We start from the raw sequence: 24,140 nt of genomic DNA, 5'->3' as shown, positions 1-24,140 counted from the left end.
CTAAAACTTTCACAAAATTCAGGATTTTTCATCGAAAACCGCACAAAAAAAGTGTCTTTACTTAACTTTGATTAAATTTGCAGGAACTGCACATCCAAACAGACTTTGCCGTTTTTTGCTGACTGCATTGGTTGATTATCAAAAACGCCGCTGTGTTTTTTAATTTATTAACTAACAAAATATCCATATCTATGACATTCGGAAAGTTAAGTGTTCCTAATGGACGAACAACATTAGCAGGGCTAGTCTTGGACAAATCTTGGACTGTTAAAATCCAAATAAAATTCGGTTTGTAATCACTAGTGATAGGTCCAATTGGCTTCCTAACTAGCTCCAAAATAATTTATCCAGTTCATTGCTTGAAACTTATGGTCGTTTTGACTTTTAAAAGTATTTGACTTTTAAAAAAAATCGCTTATTGAACTTTGCCTCCATTTTTCTTTTAATTTGGTCAAAATGTAGTGTAGCTTAGCGTCAGAAATGAAAGAAGCTTCTTCTTTCTACTGAATTCTAATGCAGTGTTTTTGCGGTTTTACCATTTAAGTTATTGTTTTCTGGCTTTGATACTGCTAGATTTCACATTTTTTAGTTTTTAGGTACTTGCACATATTTCATGTTTCCTAGATTTGTCACATTATCACGTAATTGACAGTTAATATATCGCATTATTGACCTTCAAAATAAGGCAAAAATGATGATATTAAAATCTTTAAAGTTATAGATTGTGGCTTTTTACGGCTTCAACACTACTTTCTCGTAGAAATTAATTGAATTTTTTTAAATTTTTGTCTTTAACTGTAGCTTTTGCTTTGTCTTTTAGTCGTATTAAATTTTGTCAACAATGACCCGGTTTCAGTAGTTTTTATGGAACAATAGATGAGCCGATTTTTTTATATCAGAAGACAGCTGAGGGCTTTTTTGACTTTGAAAACAATTGTTTTCCAAAATGAACAAAACCACTTGAACTTCGCTATTTTGGTCCTTTGTCTGTTTGTTACCTGGTCTCGTTAATTACAGGCCAAATATGACATTTTTGTTTCCATGGGAAGGTTTTAAAAGGGATTGGTGTCACAAAATCTAATAGTTTAAAGGAATTTATTATGAACTTACTGGCTTCGACACGGATTTTTCACAAAAAAAACTATTCAATTTTTGATTTTTGTCATATTTGATGTTTTTGTAGATTCAGACATATTCTGGATAATTGCAGGTTGCAAGGGGTTCCTTCGAAAGAATAAGAGAACCTATTTAAAAATTTCATTTTGTAATTAATCGCTTTCATGTCTTTGGAAAGATTTTTTTCGATAAAAAACAAGCAATACTTAATTTTGTGTTCTTTTGTTTTGTGTCTACTTGTTACCTATTTTCATTAATGGGAGGCTGCATAATGCATTATCGGTGTGCCCAAAAGGTGCAATTAAACATATTTTGAACGCCAAAGTATGGCCTTACGGCTTCAAAAGTGTTTTCTGGCAAGTTTTAATTGATTTTTTGTTTTTTGTCTGTTTTTGTTCTTTTTAACCGCAAAAAATTGAATCCCGACAGTTCTTTACTCTTTTCTATAAAAGCATTGGTAATTGTAAATCAATGGGATATTTTAGTTGATTTCTAATGGTTTTCATTACTTTGAAATTGTTTTAAAAATATTTGCGAATTGTTCTAATTTACTGTTTTTGATCTTTATCGTCTAATTGTTACCAAGCCTTATTATGGACTCGTCCCATATCTTTTCTGGTGAATGACGATTTATTTTGTTCAGTTTTAGTTTTTATCTAACGCTATTTTGACTTTGTTATTAAGTTTTGTTCTTTAAAATGAACATAAAGTTTTTGATGTAATTAATGTTTGTCGTTGTTTGATTTTGCTGTTCGTCTTGACTAGCTTTCTTAATATTGGTATGTCTCATCAATCTAATGCATCTTTTTTTACTCTACTGAGTTTTTTGCTTTGGAGGCTTCTTTTGGTTCATATTTTTTTTGTTCATACACAATTTTTTTGAAAAATACTTGAATTTTTGCGTTTTTCTACCTGTTCCTCTTTTGGTTGACAATTTTGCCAAAATTGTGGATGAGCGGGGTCGGAACCTTATGTGCAATCGCACATTACCGCGCCTTCTTGTTTCTTTTTTAGTTTACAAGTATTTTGAATCAATTTACTCAATTTTTACACCAACGAGTTTACAACAGATAAGTAATCGAATTGACGTGTGCATGATTCATAGAAAATGCAATTATTTTTTTGCTAACTTGTAAGTTGAACTTATTTGGCGATGCATAAACTTATTAAAATTTGTAAGAAACTTTAAGTTCTTACAAGTAAACCATCAATTCTCGACCCGGGTTGTTACAAAGTGGTTTAATATTTTTAATCTTTGGTTATATACTGAGTTTAATTATTTTACCATATATTGTACCAAGAACGATCTTTCGCTTTGATTTTTTTACATGGAAACATTTTTGTGTATGCCAACCAGATGGAATCTAAATATGACTTTCTATTATAAATATCTTTTGTCATGATATCTCGGATCTGATGGATCCGCCAAACTCCCCCAATTTTGACAGAACGGTGAACTAAGCTGAAATAATGTGAAAAACATAAAGCTGCAAAGTGATAAAAACTGATAATGAGATGATCTGTTAAGATTTGGACCCCTACAAAAAAGAGAAAGAAATTTATGATAAAGACCCAAAACAAAGTTCTTCGTTTGCATGAAAGGACGAGTCAATTCCTTGAATAAAATAGCCAATTTTTTCTTCCTGTTGTTAAAACGGTCTAAAAAATTTGATTGAGATTGTCGTGGAAGTTGCTCAGGCATCAGATATGCCGTAAAACGACTCATTTTCAGTAACTCCAATGAGATTCTAATTGAACATTTTCAATTTCGTTGAAGTTTAACAATCTAATAGAATAAATAATCTCAACGTTGCCTTTCCAATAAACCATCAATTTTCCTTCCACCATTTTTCAGAATTTTGCTAATTTATTGCTACCTTTAAAATTAGTTGTATTTCAAAAAAAACTTGTGCTAAACCTTCAATTTTGGGTGATTCAAGCAGAAAGATGGCGGTGTAGTATTTTCCTTCACGCCTATTAGTTTCAGTATTACCAGTGTTTGTTTGAACCCGCGATCCGGCAAAATGAGAACAATGTTTTAGAGTCGTGTAAGCACTTTGTTTCTGTAACAAGAAATCATGCTGACGGAGCCTTAAATCACATTGGTTTAATGGTGAAAAAAATTTGGTTACGAGCCTGGACCCCTATCTTTTAAAAACATTGCGGAAGCTTATGTGTGATTTGGAGACAAAAGAAAGCGTAGAACTTTGTATTTTTTGCCATTAGAAGGCTTCTGGATGGGGACAGGCTAGCGTCCGAAACTCTTCAATCAATCTGTCTAGAAGCATCCAAAATTCCTTCAATTAACTCCCTCACTCAAGTAACTCCAAGAGTTCTGCTTCCCAGTACTTCTGTTACTAGACAGAAACTTATAATTGACGTATACAACAACTTTGCTGTCTCAGTAACTACAACTAGGCAACTGTTTTCTTTCACAAAGAAACTAGCAAATAGCTACAATGTTCTGTCGCTGTGGACAGCTGCTCCAAACGAGCGTTTTCTCTCTAACCCACTCGCTCTAGATCTTTATGTTGGTTTTTCTAGTGCTTAAGGGTACTAAAGCTACTCAGTTTTTTTCACTGTTAAGTTAAACGTCATTTCGTTTTGAGCATTTTGATCTCAAGTGAAAGCGCAAAAGTGGGTGTACGGGATGGAAAAGAACTCTGGCTTGACTTATGTATTTAAATGTTTGCTCAAGAGCACCGGAGATCTGTAGTCGTAGTTTGGTTATTTCAGGGTTAATCAAAACTCATGTTTCATGATTAACCATTCTGATACAAGTACTTGCAGGTTGTTTTTTTCTCTCCCAATATGGATATTTGCCTGTTTTATCATACGGTTACCTTTTCTTCTCCTTAGAAGGTAGAAACCTTTTTTTTCTTAAAAAAGCAAAGATTAGATACTTTGTGATACAGGAAAAGAAACGCTGTTTTTCTAACTGCGTACAAAATTGTCCAAGTAGTCTGCAGTTAAAGAGCCAATTGGGCCCGACGAAGTACAGTTTCAAGGATTTGTTAGTGGGGTGGTATTTTTTCCCGGCCAAGATTTTTTACAACTTTTTACAACATTCGGTTAAAGGAGATGCTGTATTTAGTGTAATATAAGTGTGTACTATTCCGAACAATTACGTGAGTTCCTTTTTGTTTGGTTGGCAGATATATCATTTTGAATGGTCCTTTGCTTATTCTCATTGCCTGTTCCCTTCTTGTAAAAATTCTCTCAAATTCAATTCTCCAATGACAAAACTCGCTTAATTTTTTGTTTTCCGGACTTATCTTTTGAGCTCTTAACCAAATTCTAAACAGCAATTAGTACTAATAATCTGTCTATATCATCCATTAAAAATGTCTCACAACTTTTATCGACACTCAATATCTGGATTAAGACTTTTTAGCCTCCTGATTTTCCACTGTTTTGTTGCTAAAACCTATTAATGGTCTTGATTGTCTTCGTTTTTTATTTACATCAGTTCAAGTTGAAGATTGATTATCTTCTATGGCCTAGGTGTCGGGCAGACACATTGACTGTCCAAAAAGTTGTACCTTAGTGATGCAAATTGAGAATAAAAACTTAATTTTTCCCCCAAATACTATACCGGCTTTCTCTTTCAATCGAAAAGTCACTTCGGAAAATCACCCAAACTAATTCTGTCAAAATTCTGTTGCGGAATTTTTATCCAAAAATATTTTACTATAATATTGAATAAACAATTACACCTTCCAATTTCTTTTTGATTTTTGATTCTGCATGCATGTTTTCAACCGCCATTTTTGCTGTCTTCAATGTTTGCCATGGAACCCGACACATTTACTTGTTTAAATTGAAACCAAAATCTTGCACAATTCAGCCTCCTAGGGTTTGGATTTTATTGATCAAATCGTTATTCTGACCATCAGCAAAATAAAGCATTTTTTTCACGTACAGTTTGATTTGTTGTTTCCCACATTACATTTTGTCAAGCATATTTTCATTTCGTTTGTTTTTTTTGGTGGTATACCTGTTAAGATAATCACTACTGGCGTGCAAAATTCTTTTTAATTACATGAAAAAATTAATAATATGTCCCAAAAGCTTTTAACAGCACAATTTTAGTTTTTACCATCTTGTTCTGGATTTTTTCCATTTTTTCAATCCCTCCAAACTTACCATAAAGAACGCACAGTCGATTTTGCATAGTTATAGTTCTTTCAGGTGTTGTTCATTTTTAACGTTTGTGTGAGGGCACCCGAACCCAAATACCATTGGTTTTTGCAAAGTCTTTTATTCTTTTTTTCTGCTGTAATCGAATTGAATTTAATACACGCACTTTCCTCTGTGCTTCATTCTTAGTCATTTCTGATCAGTTAATGAGTTTGCAAAGCAAGTGTAGATTTTGTTTACATAACATACACGAACTAGATTTCACTCCGACTTGCAGTGCTCAAGTTTTTTCTTAAGCTAAATGTTCTCAAGATCTGCTCTGAATGGTTGCAAACTAATCAACCTCTCAAAATCTAATTTTCAATTAAAATATTTATGACCTCAAGAGTTTAAACTCATAGTAAATGCCAATTCCACAGACAACTATGTTGTATGATTCCAAATAGTGTATTTTTCTCCTATATTGCCACATCCAACTCTGCAAAGCCCTATTTAGATGTTTTAAGATGTCTTTTGTGGAATTATAGAGGTAATAGGTATCAAATGGTATCTTCTTTATATTTCAGAGGCGCTGCTCTGCAATGGCTTTCCAGCTTGTTTATCCAAATTCTTTTGGAAAATGGTTTACAATTTTTTTGTTATCCACTACTTCTTGAGTCTTGCGTAACTTTTTTCTTCCGAGACAAAAGATTTTAGGTCGCTTATATAGTTGTCAAAGAAAAAGATGAGTTGCGTTTCATTATGCCGATAATTGTTTGCGAACTACTTTTAATGCCTCAGTACAGTACATTAGTGACTCGGCGTCGCCTTGTTCCAACTGTACCCCATACAAGTCTACACCTACAGCTCATGTCGGAAAATATTTTTGGCTTAATTTGCTCAAACCAATGCGTTTTCTATGAGGTAAAAAGTTGTCAATTTGAGCAAAATCCATCAATATTAGCTCGCTTTTGTAATAAAAACCAGTAAAGAAAGTTTTTTAAAGTTCATTATTTTGCTGCTGAAAAACTCTTCCAATTAATGCATTGTTAGCACCGGCATTAATATACAAAAAAATTAGCTCATGAACTAGTTATCTCAACTAATAGAGGTTACGGGAATTAAATATGATTTAACCCTCTATTAATGCTTTTGATAATCAAGTATGTGATTCGTGAAAGTACTATAAAGAAACGCGGTTAGTTTTCGTTAATGGCTATTGGTTCTCTTTCAAAATAGTGGACAATAAATCCACAAAACTCCTTCTTTGTTGTTCATGGGGTTGCAGTTGTTCTGAAGAATCTTTCTCGTGTTCAGTTGCAGCTAGAGATATCTTTCTCATTGCGACATTCACTTGACTGGTATCTACGCCTGAAAAATTTCTTCGAATATCAACAAAAACTTGCATCACCATACGTCGTCTGTCGAGCAGGAAAACCTCGAAAGAAGGTTTTCTACATTTTTCAATTAATTGTGTACCAAATGAGAGAGAGATTTAAAAAAATAACATGTCGTTCAACAAACTACTAAATGAAAAAAAAACAATCTACTTTAGAGGGCCGATGAAACCTGTCATTAGTATGACTACCAGACAAGATAAAATCAAATAAATACAAATATTACTTAAGACCAAAAAAAACACAAAAAACCAAATCAAAACGGCATCAGATAAAACATATAATTAGAAAAAATTATGGGACTTTTCCTCAATGCGACTTGGTAACAAGTCGACACAAAAAGAGCAAAAGAGCAAAATTTATAAAAGTTGCTTTCTTTGAAAAGAATTAAACTCAAACTGAGTACAAACGTTTTACATCAACTAAAATTATTGAGAGGTTCATGTATTCCTCAAAAGAGATTGAGTGAGACCTTTCATTGTCCAGGATATGTCTTACGACTACAAAAGAACTCCAAAGCAGGTTAGAGAAAAAATTCAAAACTTGCAAAAAACGGTGTCCGAGCCAACTAAACACTAAACTGTTCACTAAGGACATTATAAAACTTTGATTGCGTTCTTTTCAAATGGCTAGTGGACCGGTCATCATTGTGATAATGTGAAAAGAAAACATGAACATTTAAAAATGGCTAGATAAAGGTTATAGTCAAAAGTTAATAAATAAAGGTTGTGACTTGTCTATAGAGATACCAAGCTACAAGTTAACAGAATTAAACACCTTTTTTCAAACAAATACTTTCAGAATTCAAGTTCTGCGTAAACTTACAACTAAAAAAGTTTACAGTTTATTTTGCAACTTCCTCAAAACCCAATTGCGCCTGTTAATAGTAAGAACAAATCATAAGACTATAAAATAACATCAAATGCAAGCACAACTTAAAAAAATTCACAAACAACTTTACAAAACCACACTATTGAAGCCATTAAACTCATGAAAAATTTTCCGCGAGAAACCTAAGTCTTCACTTGTTTCTCCTTTCAACATCATAAATACATTTTATAAAACGAGGTTCTCAAAATAATAACAAAAAGAACAATAAAAGTTGAAAAGTGTCTAAAACTCACAAAACTCGTCTGAAACAAACTTTCAAGTCCCTAAAGATATCAGTCAAAGCCTAACGAACTAAAAATTTTCTGATTGCATTAACAAAAATTAACGGATCTCTATATAATGACGCTAAATTACGAAAAGGATAAAAAATTGTACAATACGAAAAAAAAAACGAAAACCAGAACAAAAATGGAAAAGTTGAAGATTTAATTTACTTTTTTTGTAAAAACTTAATTTGAAATTGAACAAAAGCATTCGCTATATACTGATATCAGTTTTGAAGCTCATTTATATATCTATAGTCGGCCATTAAAACCATTTTTTGCCCAATATTTGACATACGACAACAAAGAAAAACAACAAAAACAGGGCAAAAATAATTTTTTTTACCAAATTCTGCAAGAGAATGGTGACACAGCCCTTCGGCTAAGGAAACAGAAAAATTAATTACGATTTTTAAAATCGCTCATTTCAGTTAGATTGTTAAGTAATGAGAAAATTAAGAAAGAAACAAAATGAATATCAGAAGTGGGCAATTAATCCCCGAAAAACACAAATTTTTGGATGAATACTCGTAGTAAAAAAACCAAGAAAAGTTTTTTAAAAAATCTCCATAAAGTTAGTTTGTATTTTACCTGGAAGACCTGTATTAGACCTGTATTTAATGTATATGAGCTAAATGTTAACAGAATTAAGATAAAAAAGCGATTAGTTCAAAAAATCACTGACATTTTCCTAAAACAAATGCTTTCAATATCATAAAAGACATTAAATAGCAACTTAATGATTTGTAAAGGTTCACCTACACCTCTTGAAAAATCCATTTGGATCTTTGATTGGTTCGAATTAGGAATCAGACTGCAGAAAATTGCAAAAACGGCAAAATTTTTATTCCTGAAGATTTCTATAGGGCGCCCGTTTTCAACCAGTTTTCTTTTGGAGGTTAGAGAGAGTGTGCCAGCAATTTCCAGGTCCCCAGTTGCAGCAAAAATAAACATAAACATAAAAACATAATTTGTGCAATTTCCGATGAAAAATGTTTGAATTTTGAAAATGTTATCGAAAATTTTAGTCAAAAATGTCCAACCAAACAGTTCAGCAAAGCTCTTCTATCCCTAATGGTAACAATAACACTCTACCGTTAAAAATTTACCGTACAAAAAATTATATTAGCAAAACTGAGCCAAACTTTAACAAAAGTTATGGAAAATGTGAATAAAACTGTCGAACATTCAGAGTTTAAACCACGATAACTCCCCGTAAAAAAGGAAATTCGAAAAAATGTTTTTTTTTATTCCAAATTCTAGGATTTACGTGCTTTTTAATGATACCACTAACAAGTCTCTACGATGAAAATTTCGATCAGCCAAAATTGGCGGAAAAACCCATTTTGAGTATATAGTTCCTCCCTCCCGGTAAATTGGGGGTCGGAACAAAACTTTTGAGAAATTTAAATCAAAATATATTTTTGAGAAGTACAAACTTTGAAAAGATCTCTTGATGGATCGATTTGTTTTTTCAAAGGCATTTCAATGATACCAATTTTGTATCTCTCGGCAAGGTTGTATGTACAAAAAAACGGACTGGTATAAATTTCATTCTATGGAGGACTGGAACAAATACTTCAATTTTTCTTATCTTTCATATATTTCCACATCAACTGCTTTAAAAATTTTCACATCAACTGCTCTAAATATCGAATGTTCAGAAGATTGTAGCCCCAGAAGGTCACTATTGATATGATTTACACTTGAATGTGTACAATAATCATGTACAGTTTCTAGGAATTTAAAAAGGATTGAATCAAATTATGACCAGAGCGCGTAATTTGTGTCATAAAATTTGTGATGCTAGAGTTGTCCATCAATTCATGCACCAATTGGGTTGTCACTGATTGCAATACTTAATTGCTCAAATTAAACCCCAGTCCGGGACTAGGGTTTACTAGATGTGTCTTAATTTTTTAATGACTTTACGTTTTTAAAACTATAATTTTTTTGCTCGTCTTCCAACTACCTTTCCTATTATTTGTCGCAAAAGAAACAGAATTGGTACCACAACTAATGAGGCATTGAATCGAGGTTTTACTGAAACTCAAATGAAGGTGTTGAATTGCGGCTTAGAAAATTATTTTCTCCTCATAAATCTTAATTGTATGGTAGAAATGCAAATTCTGTGTACGTACCACCTTTGGTGCTGTCGTCTGAGATTGCAGCTACTAGAGGTTCGCGATGGTAAGAGATGAGATCTAACATGACTCCGGGTAGCTTGTCTAGAATGTAGATCAGAAATTCTCTCACTTCACGCTCGTCATGCTCATACACTAATTCCTGTTAAAAAGCAAAATGTTTTGAGACCTCCAGCCTCCAAATAGCCCAGTCTAAGGAGGAAAAGTAATCTGCGTTTGTACATTAGGCTCCGAACCGCCATATGCCAAACCAGTTATCCAAATTTAACCGAAAGCAATTGTGCAGATAGTTATTGGGCTAAATTGCTCTTAACCCTATTTCACTACATGACCGAAGACCGTTTTGACCAGTACTGTAAAAGAATCATTTTATGCTTCAAAAATGAGCGTCTGGCCCTTCCGGTCGCTTACGTTTTTTGTATCAAAATTAACAACTTTGCAACATTTCGTTGTTCTATATAAACATTGTTTATTCTTCTATATAAACCTTGAAGTCGATAAATGAACTTAACAGTTGGACGTTAAGGGAAAACACAGCCCAACCATACCTCGCCTAACAAATTCCTCTCAAGCAACTCGAGTGGATATGGCGTTATTTCAGCTAACTTGAGCTGGAGGAAGACCGGAAACTAGATATATATCCACACTTTTTTGCATTTTTTTTTCTCAAAAATTGTTTGTTATAATGTCCCAACTGATCACACGCACTTCCAAACTTTTCGAGAAATTGAAAAAAAAGACAAACGAAAGAAAAAGTTTTGCAATGAATTGAAAAACTTTAGGTTTAGTTGCCACTTACAAATTCAAAAGGACGCATTTCAAAAAAATTAGGACACAAATTCTGAAATACTTAGGTCGGCTCAATGAGTTCTGAGAAGAGAGGACACAACGGACTAGCTAGAGAGTTCTCCCAAAATTTTTCTGAAGAGAAAACCATTTTTTTGAGATATGGAACTACCAGCTGCAAACGTTTATCTTTAAAAAACTAGTTTTGTTTGTTAGAGAAATAGTTGAATTTAACGACCGAGTGTAATTTTTGTACAACAGAAACTAAACAAAGAAATTATAATCATTCTAAAGCGTTCTGAAGACTGGTTTAAGCAACAACTCAATAAAAATAATTGTAAGCATAACTTAACTTTTGCCTAGTCAATCACCTGCAAAACATTTTTTTGGCAGTGGATATAATTTAAGTAATTTAGTAGTTTTTTTGAAAATTTGCAGGGAGCATTCATTTGTTGGCAGTTCATTTAAAATATTGGTCTAATTTATTTAAGAAATAAACAAATGGTAATTTATATATGTACCAGAAAACTGATCATGTTGAAAATCACAGCCCTTAAAAACTGTAACACCATATTCTTCCTCAGTTGATAATGGATTTATGTTGGTGTAAAAAATTTTGATTGAGTCGATTGTAAAGATTCGGTTTTTTTGTTCTTTTTCCAGTTTATATGATTTTATCTGACGATTGAGAGTTCATAAATTTTTTCTATCGGATATCACATCTGTCTATTTGATAACTTGCTTTCATATCTTTATTTGTTCAATGCATCTGAGCGTATTGTGATACCAGAAAATGGAGAGCAGTGACCAAATTGGAAATTGTGGGCTCAATAGATAAAAAAAAACAATATATCTTCAATAATGGAGTCAGTTCATGGGAGTTTTTATTGGCGCCACTTTTGAACCACTTTAGAAAAAAATGGGTTGACTAAAGTTGGCTAGAGAAAAAGACGGGGCTCGCGTGAAATTTCCAAACATATCGTTTGGGCTTGGAACAAATATGATAAAAATAGGCTCATAACAAACTATGTCTTGCTTCTTGCTTTTTTGTATGGTGTCGAACTGGCAAAGTATCTGAAAACACTTCCTCTTTTTTATTAACAAAACAAATATTAGTATGGAAATGGTATCTCTCCCCTTTTTGAACAAGTACGTGGACGTCATTAAAAAACAAGTTTCCTTATCATCTCTGAAATCAATTCATATAAAATGAGTTTGACCTGCAATTTGACTGAATAGCATTTTTTAATTTTAAATTTAGGTCCCAGGAGTTGATCATGCTTTGTCATTTCGATCGTATCTCCCAAATCCGAAGAAAACAGAAAAATGTCAATAATTGCTAATCGAAGCTGCTGAGGACGCAAAAACTCATAGTGGAAAAGGAGTATGGCTAGTTTGGACCATTTGAACACCTTTATGTGAACTTTAAGATACACAAAGATTTTTGCAGTCTCGATTGACTTTTCCTCCGCTACTTTTGAGTTTTTCTAAAATAATTGTAGTCTTCTTAACATCATAGTTGACTTGTTGGAAAAGGTATTTTCTTTGGAAATTATATGTAAACATTTTGCTTAAAGAATCAATAAATCGTTTATTAAGAAAATTTAATTTCTTCTTACCGTGAAGAGAGAGATCTAGAATAAATGTTCTCTAAAAGAGGAATTTTTGGTTTTTTACGCACTATGTTCCGGTAGAAAATGATCCCTACTATGATTCTCTTTCAGTTGATTTTGATGGAAGGTAAATTTCCAGAAAAAAAACTGGCTAATATTTTTGTTGTCCCGAAGAATTACGGTGAGCCTGGTGTTACATTTTCAAAAGGTCATTTCGTCCCATTGCACGACGAAATCATTCAAAGTAGCTTTGAGATAATTGCAAGAAAACCGAGGTAATAGTGAAAAGTGTTGTCTTTGGGTTGGCTGTAAAAAGTGGTCGTCTTAGACTCAGAATTGAGAAGAATCCTAATATTGGTGAAGATGCAAAAAACACTATAACACGTTGCCAATAGGAGCTTGCATCCCTGTTTTCATTCTTAATTTTTTATACATTGTGCAAACTGTTTAAGGTATCAGCTATTTTGGTTTTTATGTTGCCGAACTGAAAAAAAAATGATGGAAAACATCGATTTTGTGGCACAAATTTTTCATGATCTGAAAGGATTATAATTCGGTGTCGACTTGGGTGGAGCTTCTACTGTTGATTTTTTCAAAATGGACTCAACCTATCAAACAAAAATCTGGATCTGTTTTCTTTCGACCATGCCCTCTATGCCCTCTAAACTAGGCCATGGAGGCAGAGTATATCCAATAATCACATGTTTTTCTCCAAAAATGACATTGAGTCCAGTCTTCTGTGTCGGCTAAGCAAAGATAACAATGATACCAACGCGTATTTTCTGGAGCCGCTCTCTCCGAATTTGTAGTAACAGACTGGGTCTTCTAGGTGCTGCCTCAGCTTTGCTTTTTTGCCTCCCTAAAGTAGAAGTAGACAAGTCATTTTCTGTTCAAAAATTATGGAGACGAGTAGTGTTTATATATGTTAAGTGACTCTGATGAAGTCACTGAGAAAATCTGACATTGGTCGAGAACCAAGCAACGGTTCAAGAAAGGTTACAGATTTTTGAAGGGTATTCTGCCGAGATACATAACTTTGACTGAAAGACCGACTTGAAAGTTTGAAATTTGGCACTTTATATAGTAAGATCTGGTACTGAAGAGATCTGGTATTTTGAAATTTGAACGTGCTCTGCATTCTAAATTATAAATCATTTTTTTAAAAATAAGACACTTATAATTTCGGATCTATTCTGTTTCGGCCCCTCAGTGTTTTTTATGACCCCCAGTTAAAAATTATATGTTGTTAGATAGCACGTTACTATGTAAGAAAATAGCACGTGCGCCTGGGGGTCATAAAAAATTTATGCTCACTAAGCTGGGGGCCGAAACAGAATACATCTATAATTTCTATGGAACAAGATTTCACTGCGGCTCACCTTTTTTACTATTTAAACTCACTTCTTATCTTTTATTCTTGTTCCCATTTTTTTTAAAAAGATTAGATTGATAAGAAAAAAGACGCAAAGTTTTTATATCAATTTAATGTTTTTACGCACCTTCGCCTTGGTTGAATGCTTTATGATGTTTACGGACCTTTTCGACGTCAGGGTTTTCAATTTTTATTGCAAAAACTTGAGAAAATACCAAAAAAACTAAAAGAAAAATTCTCTAGTCATTTTTCTAAGAAGTTGTAAATAGAAAAAAAATACAAAAAATGCCTTCAGCTTGTTTTTGCTGGAAGAACCTAATAAAATTAGTTTTGCAGCTATTGAATAACCACGCGCACACACACGCGAACATACAAAAGAACACAAAATGTTTCACAGTGGTTTTACTTTCTATGAAAATATCAAATTTTGCAAAGAATACCTGGATTGTTTTTAGCTCTCATCATTGGAAAAACCTGTGGGGCGTTTTTTCAGTCAAAGATTTGTTGTTCAGTCACACTATTGTTCTATATTTTGTATCGAACAAGCATCTGTGTTTTCTCAAGATTTATATCTGCTTGAACTGATCATATGCTGTTAATTTATCATATGCAATGATTTTTGGGGTCTTTCACATTATAGCCCCCCACGAAAATGTAGCCCCCATCATGGTATGTTTCCCATGATTGGGGGTGGGGGCTATAGGTTATCTGACCAGTAAGCTGGGGGGGGGCCTTTATTGGGAGAGACCCGATTTTTGCTTGACTTCTAGTAAACCAACCAATAAAGACGAAAGCCAGTTTTTGCAAATGTCTGGTCCAAAAATATCTAGCCAAACGAAATGAAGATAAAGTGATTAAGTCATACAAAGGACTCTGTTTTATTTTTTATTTCAAAAATTTAGAGGGAATTTAGAAATTGAAGACAAACTTTTTTTGATTTCCTTATTTTCTTCCCTCCGTTTTCTACAAATTTTTGTCCTTGTTCCTTTTTGGGTATCAAAAGCAATTTCTAATAAATCATATTTCGAGTTATTAATAAATTATTGATTTCGTAGACATTGGCACCGAAAAAACTTATATTCAGCTACTACCGTTTTATGAGCGCAAATTTCCATCAGTTTCTCTTACAGAATCATAAATAAAAATGTTTCTGTTGTTGAATATAGCAGATTATTATCGGATATCAGCAACTGTGTTTTTCTATATTTGTTTTTTGAAAGTTAATAAACTTTAGTTCACACTAATTCAGTTCTTTTGAGTGAAGAAAAGACTTTCCAAACTTTAAAAAAAATCAAAATTTGTCCGTTTCTCGAAGGTCCTTTTGTTTTTTTTACAGACTATCAAAGTTCTATGCAAAAAATTTGTAAGATAAATTGTCATGCACATACTCAAAATTGCAATTTTAGGTTTTTTATATTTAATTAATTTAATTTTACATTAATTATTGGCACGGGTTTAGGCGATCATTCTCTTGAGGTCAGCCACCCTTGTTCCGGAAATCCAGAACTAAATCAAATTGAACTCTGTTCCCCAAAAACGGCTATTGGTGGTTGCCTTTTAAATTTATTATGCGATGGAAACAACAATTCAGTATTCTGCTATTTTATCCTTTTTTTACTCAATTTTTTTACTCAATATGCAGAGGTGGCAGCTTAATTGGATTTCGAAAACCTGGCGACGCCCCCCCCCCCCCCCGAATCCGGATTACAAAAACTTTGTTGAAGAATGATTTTTGGGGTGTGCACCATTATAGCCCCCATTATCCAGCCATATGTACGGCGGTATTAGGGGGAAGGGTTATGTTTTCTGTACCCACTGAGCTGGGAAAAGCTCTTTTAATCCGCAAAAAAAAACTTTTCTGACGTTTCTGATTGGTTCATCTATAGATTTAATTAAGTTCTAACCTTTCCTAGGTGTTGATTTGGGCGATTTCAACCTGTTCGGTTTTTGTTTACTGGCGACAATAGAAATAGCAGCTGATGAAGTTTGACTAATGCCCCGTGCATAACCTCTTTCCATTGTTTTGGGTTGTCCGGGAGGAATTTTATTAACCTTTAATGCTCGATCGGTCATAATTGAACAAAACAATTTATCTGTTTCTCTTTGAGCTGTTTTGTGTACTAGTTATGATAATAATGAAGCAAAGTTGCACCTGCTATTTATAAAAGCGCAGCTTGTATTGATAGCAACTAATAATCTTCTTAAATAAATGAAAAACAGCGATTTTTATAAGATAGAATTTGTTTTTGCAGAAGCGTTTGAAGGTCTTATCAAGTTATTATAAGTTAAACTTTATACAATTTTTGATAGATAAATAATAATTGAACACTCTAATTGCATCTTATGCGCACAAAATAAGACAAAATAAACGCATTATGCTACCAAACTTAAACTATGGATAATTATATTTAATCCTAACATTGATGGGGGAAATAAACACAGTGCTGGAACAATATGTTTTTTCCACAACTGTAGAAGTAAAACTATCTTAAAAGGATTTAACGCAACTTTGGAGTAGTAAAATATGGCCATATTCAAAATGACTTCAAAAGATTTTTTGATCTTTCAAGTAATTTTTTCATCTTTCATGTTTTAACAGGAACTTTAAGTTGAAAAGAAAAATTTCTTGAATTATTAAAGATACCAGAAAAGGTTGGAATCATCTAGCCGGAATTGATTTTCAAGGCTGAACATAGTTTTTGTTGTTGTAAGTACTCTTGAAAGTAGGTGTTTGTTTTGTTGAATCGGTTTTGCAGGAGGAAACTTTTTTTTTTGAAATCTGAAGTACTCTCAGTGTTTGGTGTTTTGTAATTAAATTATTCCTTTTGCTTCGTTCTCTTACATCTCTGAAACAGTTTATTGTTTTCAATAATTTCATCCAAACACAGGCAAACAAACACGCGCAAACAAACACACACACACACACACACCATTACGCACGCCCTACCCCCCCCCCCACACACACACAAACACACACACACACACACACACCACAAGCACACAAACACACACAAACACACAAGCACACAAACACGCACGCACACACACGCGCGCGCAGACACTCATACACACACACGCAGAAACTCGTACACACACACACACACACCTAGACACTCATACGCACACGCAGGCACTCATACACACACACGCAGACACTCATACACACACACGCAGACACTCATACCGACACAGGCAGACACTCATACCGACACACACAGACACTCATTTACACACACAAACGCACACATACACACACACACACCCACCCACACACACAGACACACACACACACACACACACACACACACACACACACACACACACGCAGACACTCATACACACACGCGCAGACACTCATACACACACGCAGACACTCAAACTGACACACACAGACACTCATGCACACACACACACCAACGCACACATACACACACGCGCAGACACACACACACAGACACGCGCAAACACACACACGCAGACACTCATACTTAACCACGCAGACACTCATACACACACACACTCACACACGCACACGCACGCACGCACGCAGGCACTCATACACACACGCACAGACACTCATACACACACGCAGACACTCATATCGACACACGCAGACACTCATTCACACACACAAACGCACACATACACACACACGCAGACACACACGCGCACATACTACAAACATTCACAAAAAACAGAACTCACACATGAACACGCGCAATCCTATTAGCGCATAGACACCGCAACCCACACACACCTACGCCCACGTCTACATCCACAACCTTACGAAATGCAAGGGATCTTATACTATGAATCCACCAATCGATTCCTACAATGGTCGGAGAAAGCCCGGGCCGAGGTTTTTACCTTAAAATAACGGGGAAAGAGTATAAAGATTGTAATAATAAAAAAATACCCCCTATTTCTCCGCTTTAATAAGTAAGGAAGGGTAAAATTAAAACAGTGTAAAATTAAAAAAAGGGTGGAGGGTAGGAGTGTAAAAAATTAATACTCAGCATAAGGGTGGGGGAAAGAGTGTAATATTTTATCATTCCACCATAATTACAATCTTTACAAAGAGTGCAAAAAGAGTGGATAAAAGAGATTTATTAAATCGTAATTTTTTTAAAATCACACTCCTACACTCTTTTCCCTGATAAATAACAGTGGAAAACGGATTACACCCTAATCCCCCCTAATTAGGGGTAGAATAGTGGTGAAACATCGGCCCGTGAGGCTAAATCCTAGACATTATTCACCATTACTCAGTACATGTCACATTTATAATTTTTAACGCGGTTTTTTACAATTCAAAGAATTTGAATTGTATTGGGGCGCTGTCGTTTTACGACTCGAAGAGGAGTATTGGAGAAGTCCTTTTTTTAAATCAATTTTATTGGAGTGATTTTTGAAGCGGGAAATGAAACACGTGAAAAAATTTGGAGTGATTTTGGCGCTGAACAAAAGTGAAGAGTGGAGCGAAAAGAGTGGTTTTTGTTCATAACGCTATTTTTGAGAGAGCGAGAAATTGATGTGTGAAAAAATTTTTTCTAAGCGAGCGAAATTTTTTTTGTTCACGTGCGGCTTTTAAAAGAAGTTTTTTGCAACTTTTGATGGTTATGAGGTTTGATTATGATATTGTATTAGTTTTAGGTTTGTTTTGATAGAAATTGAAGGTTTCAAGTAGTTAATTTGATTTTAAATGCTAATTTGGAGGGTTTTGATCAGCTTTGCTGATTTTTAGACGAAATTCAACGATTTTTTCCTGTTTTTTTGTTTTACTGCTTTAAGTGGGATTTGAATAGAAGCCTGTTACTTAAGGAATTTTCAGATACCAATTGACTAAAATTTTGTTGGAATAAATTATTTTTTTTCTAAGGAAAAATGACCAAAAAATTGAGAAATTTTAAACCATTTTTCTCATTTTTCGCAGTTTTTCTCTTTTTTTATCTTACACAAGTGTCTTACCCACCCTTTTATAACTTGCCCATTGTTTTGCGAGATTTCCATTGCTCTAATTGCAAAGGAACCTTATTCGGCTTTATGTTTCCTTGTACTATTAAAAAAACTCATTTAGTTTTTATAGTTTTTTTGTTGATTTTGTTTTTGAATGCCGTTTCTATACCCTTAATTTTTTATGGCATTTGTGGAAGTTTAGGGTTCATAATAGTTGTTTTAGTTGTTTAGTAAAAAGTGTGGGCAATTTTGGATATGAATCATTTTTTTGTTGAGAAATAGGACAAAAAATGGCAAAAATTGGAACTATTTTTCTTAATTTTTTTCTTTGCAGTTTTTCGGGTTTTTTTCTATTTTTTGAGACAAATTTCTTAGACTATTACGACTTGTCTAGTGTTTTGCGAGCATCTGGATGCTCTATTCGCTGAAAAGAATTTTTCTTTGGATTTATATGCTTTTATACTAACTTTTTCCAGTTATTTAGTGCAAGTTGTTTTTAAGAGCTTCTTTTCATAATTTGGCCTCAAGTTTTTTTAAAACATTCACTTAAGTGGTTTTAGTAAGTACTAGTTGTTTTGATGAAGTAATTTTGGCAGAGATAGTTTTTTCGGGATCTCAAGTTATGACAAAATTTGATCAGATTTTTTATCATATTTCAACAGATTTGATTTTTTTTACTTATTGTTTTATGGTTTGGTTTCGAGAAAATCATAAATTAGTGGAGGCAAGTTTTTTCTGATGAGTAGTTGGATGGCGGATAAATAGATTTTCACTTCGAGTCGTTTCCGGAATTCTTCCGGCTATGTTTTTTTTTAAGATCTGTTCACACATTTTCATGATTTTTGAAGTAAAATTGGAGTAGTGATTTTGGTCACGCCGAAACAGGAAGTGGAGCGAAAAAGCGAGTGGTTTTGCGGCGTGAAATTTTTTTCGCTCTAAATTTAAAGTAGAGTGAGAAAACTGTGTTTGAACAAAAATTCGCTTTCTCGCTAGTGGTTTTTTGTTCACATGCGGCAATTTCACTTTGATTTTTACTGTTTTTTCGATTTTTTGGATCAGATTTTTTTCTAAATGGTTTTTCCAATCCATTCATAGACCGTTTTAGGTCTAGTTTTTTGGTCAATGAAAATTCTTTGAATTGTACGTCAGGACTTGTCCTGCTATGTTTTTTCATTGTGTTGAATCTTTTTCTTCATGCTTTCTTATGATCATTGGGTTATACCGTGCCGTTGATAAATTAATATGACCATGCTCTGCTAGTAAATGTTGCACCCATCTTAATTTCAGCCATTCATGTGAATTCTTTGAATTTTGTTTCAAAATTAATTTACAGAGTGCTTCACTGTGTCCTTTTTGTACATTAAGTGCTTGAGGCATTTCTGTGATTACCCGTGGCCATATTTTAATCGGTCGGATGCTTCTCATGCTTAGCATAATGCAGAATTAAAAGTTACGAAATGTATCCTTCAGATGTTGAATTTATTTTTAACTTCAAGACACACAAAGAAAATCATGACCCGACCATACAGACACGCACGTACGAACAAATTAATCCCTGGCTCTCTCAGCGTTATGCGGATGAATGTCGGAGTAGTTTCGACCCATGTATCCCTACAGCTTCTTTGGTCCGAACTCTGTCTAAATAAATACAATGTATCCTAACCAGTTTTGAGTTTAGTAAAACACTCACATCATGTTTTGGTCAAAATTTATTCAGATTATTATTTATTAACTCTCGCGTAAACTGAAAGTTTTCGAAGAAGAGTCTTTTTTTAATCTTCAAAAATGTAAATTTAAAGTTTTAACCACAACAAAAACGTTTGGTTAAATATATAAATTTTTATAATCGCCTCGTATATATATGAATAGTTTGGTCTTTATACTTTAGTAGAAAAAATTCCTAAAGCCTCTTACCTGTCTATCTATTGGAACACGTTCATGTAGTCTGACCATTTTGCTGCTTAGTTTTTCCTTGTATTTATTTTTAGTTTTCTCTTTTCGGATTTCAATTGGCAAATTATTCCACTTACTAGAAAAATTTCTGATCAGTGACCTGTCACTCCATTTGGATTGGCACTTATTTTTTGGAAAAAACTGGACAGTTCTGGAGCTTTTGGTCAATTCGTACTTTTCAAAAACTCTGAAAGAGGAGTTTTTGGTTTCTCGACTGCTCTCTTTATATTGTGAGAGGAGGTCAAAAAATTTAAGAAGACAAACTTTTTTAATGAAGAGCTCGGCTGGTAAGATTTTGTCTTTCAATAATAGATCTCTTGCACTGTCAAACTTTTTGCCCAGGTGGCAAACCTTTATTCCCCATTTTATTTGTTTAATAACTCTCTGAAGTGACATAACCGACAACGATTGAAAAAAAATTGCACTGAAATTGAGATGGGACAAAACAAGTGATTTAAAAAGACCGATTCTTGCTTTCAGTGGTAGAAAATGTCTTACTAAGTAAATTGACCTAATAGCATTTGCCATTTTTGCTAACGCTTTGTTCAGCTGTATGTCAAAATTGAGATTGTTATCAATCATTATACCTAAATAACGACAACTTGATTTTGGCTCTATGAAAATTCCATTATAATGAAATTGTTCAATTTTTGACTCACCATTTTTTGAAAAACCCACAATTTCTGTTTTATCTTAGTTTAAAGTTAGCATATTTTGCCTCATATAACTGTCAGTATTTTCAAACACACTGTTCGTTTCGCATAAGTGATCTTCATGGGATTTGGAATGACAATTAATTCATGTGTCATCTGCAAACTGTAAAACTTCCTCTCTTTTATTCATTTTTTTTCTGTGAAATCGCTGATATACATTAAAAAAATAAATGTCCGAGAACTGTTCCTTGAGGTACTCTTTGATTGATTGCCACCCAGTTCGAATATTCAATGCCATTCCTTACGCATTGTTTTCTGTTAGACAAAAACGATTCTAGCATTGCAATTGATTCCGTACTAAATCCATATTTTGTAATTTTTTCGAAAAAAATATGGTGAGATATTGAGTTAAGAGCTTTGGTTGAATCCAATAATATGCTAACAACGGTTTCGTTTTCTTCTAACAAACTGTTCACTGATTCTGTCAATGATATTACTGTGTCATTCGAAGATTTTCTTTTCAGAAACCCAAATTGTTTTTTATTGATTATTTCATACTTCTCAACATATTCTAGCCTCTGTTGGAGACAAAATGTTTCAAAAATTGTTGCAAGAGTCAATGTAACTGAAATTGGTCTGTAGTTTTCTGCTTTCAGTAGGTTACTTTTTTTGTAAATTGGAGTTACATGTGCATTTTTAAGTACGACGGGAAAAATATTTTTTGATATGCATTCGTTTATTGCAAATAACGTAGATGTGTTCCAATAGAACTTTTGCAACACGTGAAGGACCATGTAGTAAGTAATCCAGGACCCACTGCTTTGTTTTGTGGTAATTGATCAATTACAGTAAACAGTTTTTTTCTCGTTATAAGTCTGAAGGAAAACTGGTTTTGTCAAAAACATAGTCCGGTAGCTCTACCTTTTCTAATAACCTAATTTAGAGAAGCAAACATTAATTGTGCTTGCGATTTGTTTTTTGTCTTTTAAAATATCTTGGTTTGAACCGATTTCAAGAAGTTTCGCTATTTTTATCCTCGTGTTTTATTTTTGTTTTACAGGAATTCCACTGTTGTTTTGAATCGGGAAGACTTTCGAACAATTTCTGTGAATAATTGTGATTCGTTCTTCTAAGTAGTCTGTTTGTATGGTTTCTTATTCTTTTGTATGAGTTATATGTGTCAACGTCTGCTTTTTTCCCAAATATTGAAAAGCCTGTGCTTTTCGTTGATAAGATTCAAAAGTTCTCTGGATAGCCGTTTCTTTTTTGTTGATTTTGACAATGGCTCTCCCGATTTAATGGGAGCTATTTTATGCAGAATATTTTCAGACATATTTGAAAGTTTTTCAAAAGTTGGTTTTGCATTGTTTTGTTGATACATGGGACTCCAATCCTCTGATGCAATTGTTTTGTTAGCATTAGCTCTGGTAAATTTGCTAGTATCCCGGTAAAAAACTGCGTTTTGTTGTTTTCATAATCAATATCCAGTGACGAAAACAAAACTTGTGTAAAATGATCAATTCCAAATAACTGCTCGATAACAGTTGCATCAAAAGTTTGGTAATTTGTTGTTAAACAGTGATCAATCAGTGTTTCCTGATTTCCATTTGTCCAGGTTGGAGTATTTTTTATACTATCTCGAGCCCATTGTTGGAAGCAAATTCTGTCAATAACTCTTTTTCTTTTTGATTGAAAAAAAATGATTTTATAGACTGCGAATAGTATTACATTATCTGTTATTGAAAATGCGCCTGAAATTTTTGATGTCAACTCTTCTTTAAAAAATTCGCTCAAATTGTTGTTGGAACAATACGAAACGTTTACTAGAAGTTTTTCCTCAAACGTGCTTGCATTTCAAGCCATAGTGATTCAAAAAATCTTCTGTTAATAGAGTTGAGATCATTCCGTATTTTATGTTTAAATGTATTTGGTACCCATATTCCTACTCAACCACCTCTCGTTAATGGTGCCAATCTTGATCTACTTCGATCAACAAAGTGGTGATTGTTGCTTAAAAAATTAAGGTTATCTTCTGATTATCGTTTACCCATGTTTCAGTAACAATAAAGCATGGTTGTCTGTTCTGCTGCTGCAAAAAATGCGATATTTCTTCGTCTTTATTGTTAACGCTCCTAATATTTGTGTATAGAAAACATGAATTCAAGTTTGCATTTGCCTTATGTTTCTCGTAGTTTTCGAATGTTTGTAAATTAAGTAATTTGGGCCCTGGCATAGATTCGACATCACCGCAAAGTAAAATTAATTAGGTTATAGTTAGGAACTGATATATTAAGTTTAAACACCAAAATCCAAGACATACATTACCAACCATTGTTTTGTTTTCAAAAATCACATAAATTGAAGTGCTTGGGTGACATTTGATTGAACACTTAAATTTTTTATTTTCTGCAAGAAAAAACAGGCTAAAAAACACGAGAAATTTCCAATTGGAAAACATTTTTTTTCAAAGTCACCCAAACGCATTATATCCTTATATCCCATATGACCATATCTGTTCCAGTTATTGACGACATTTGCTATTGGCTGCTTTTTGATTTGTCTCGTATATACATTGCTGACTGAAGGTTGATACCCCACAATTGATATGTAATTTATTCATCTAAAAACCATTTTCTGGATTCCATTTTGATTATGATGAATACCATCAATTCGAATATCTGCTTTTTCCAATTTATAATCAAGAACTTTTATGTTGTTATTTTGAAACTCGCCGCTTAAACCATCTGCTATATTGTCTAAAGCCCGGTTAAATTTGTTTATTTCATTATTGTTTGTTTCGCGTCCAAAACTGCCGTTTTTTACCTTGGGTAATTTACAAATCGCTACTTTTAGGGCTTTGTTTTGTTAACGCACTTC

General features: G+C 33.6%; 2 protein-coding genes across 5 annotated transcripts in view; one reads left to right on the top strand and one right to left on the bottom strand.

Annotated features, from left to right (window-relative positions):
• LOC142341729 (filamin-A-like) overlaps nucleotides 1–24,140 on the top strand; it is a 191,871-nt gene that overhangs the window by 90,930 nt on the left and 76,801 nt on the right. The window lies entirely within an intron of this gene.
• LOC142341730 (uncharacterized) lies at nucleotides 6,219–15,966 on the bottom strand. 2 transcript variants are annotated; one of them, XM_075392901.1, is made up of 4 exons: nucleotides 15,606–15,966; nucleotides 13,103–13,188; nucleotides 9,931–10,072; nucleotides 6,219–6,606 (listed from the first exon to the last, which is right to left on the bottom strand). In XM_075392901.1, the coding sequence occupies exons 1-4, from the start codon at nucleotides 15,772–15,774 to the stop codon at nucleotides 6,452–6,454; spliced, it is 552 nt and encodes a 183-aa protein (XP_075249016.1). In that variant the 5' UTR covers nucleotides 15,775–15,966; the 3' UTR covers nucleotides 6,219–6,451. The 2 variants fall into 2 exon arrangements, with proteins under 2 accessions (XP_075249016.1, XP_075249015.1); XM_075392900.1 differs by having other exon boundaries at nucleotides 9,928–10,072; nucleotides 15,606–15,948.

The sequence above is a fragment of the Convolutriloba macropyga genome, chromosome 6 (assembly GCF_964194025.1).
Source record: "Convolutriloba macropyga chromosome 6, txConMacr16.3, whole genome shotgun sequence".
NCBI lineage: Eukaryota > Metazoa > Xenacoelomorpha > Acoela > Convolutidae > Convolutriloba > Convolutriloba macropyga.
The sequence above is the reverse complement of the archived record's forward strand: the minus strand, read 5'-3'. Positions and strand labels throughout refer to the sequence as shown.

Excerpts from the sequence above, each read along its gene's own strand:
- LOC142341730 (XM_075392900.1), bottom strand. The coding sequence starts at position 15,774 with ATGACCGATCGAGCATTAAAGGTTAATAAAATTCCTCCCGGACAACCC. Across the intron at positions 13,189-15,605 it reads CAAATCAACACCTAGGAAAG|GGAGGCAAAAAAGCAAAGCT; the intron begins GTTAGAACTTAA and ends CTTCTACTTTAG. Across the intron at positions 6,607-9,927 it reads AGACGACAGCACCAAAGGTG|GCGTAGATACCAGTCAAGTG; the intron begins GTACGTACACAG and ends GAAATTTTTCAG.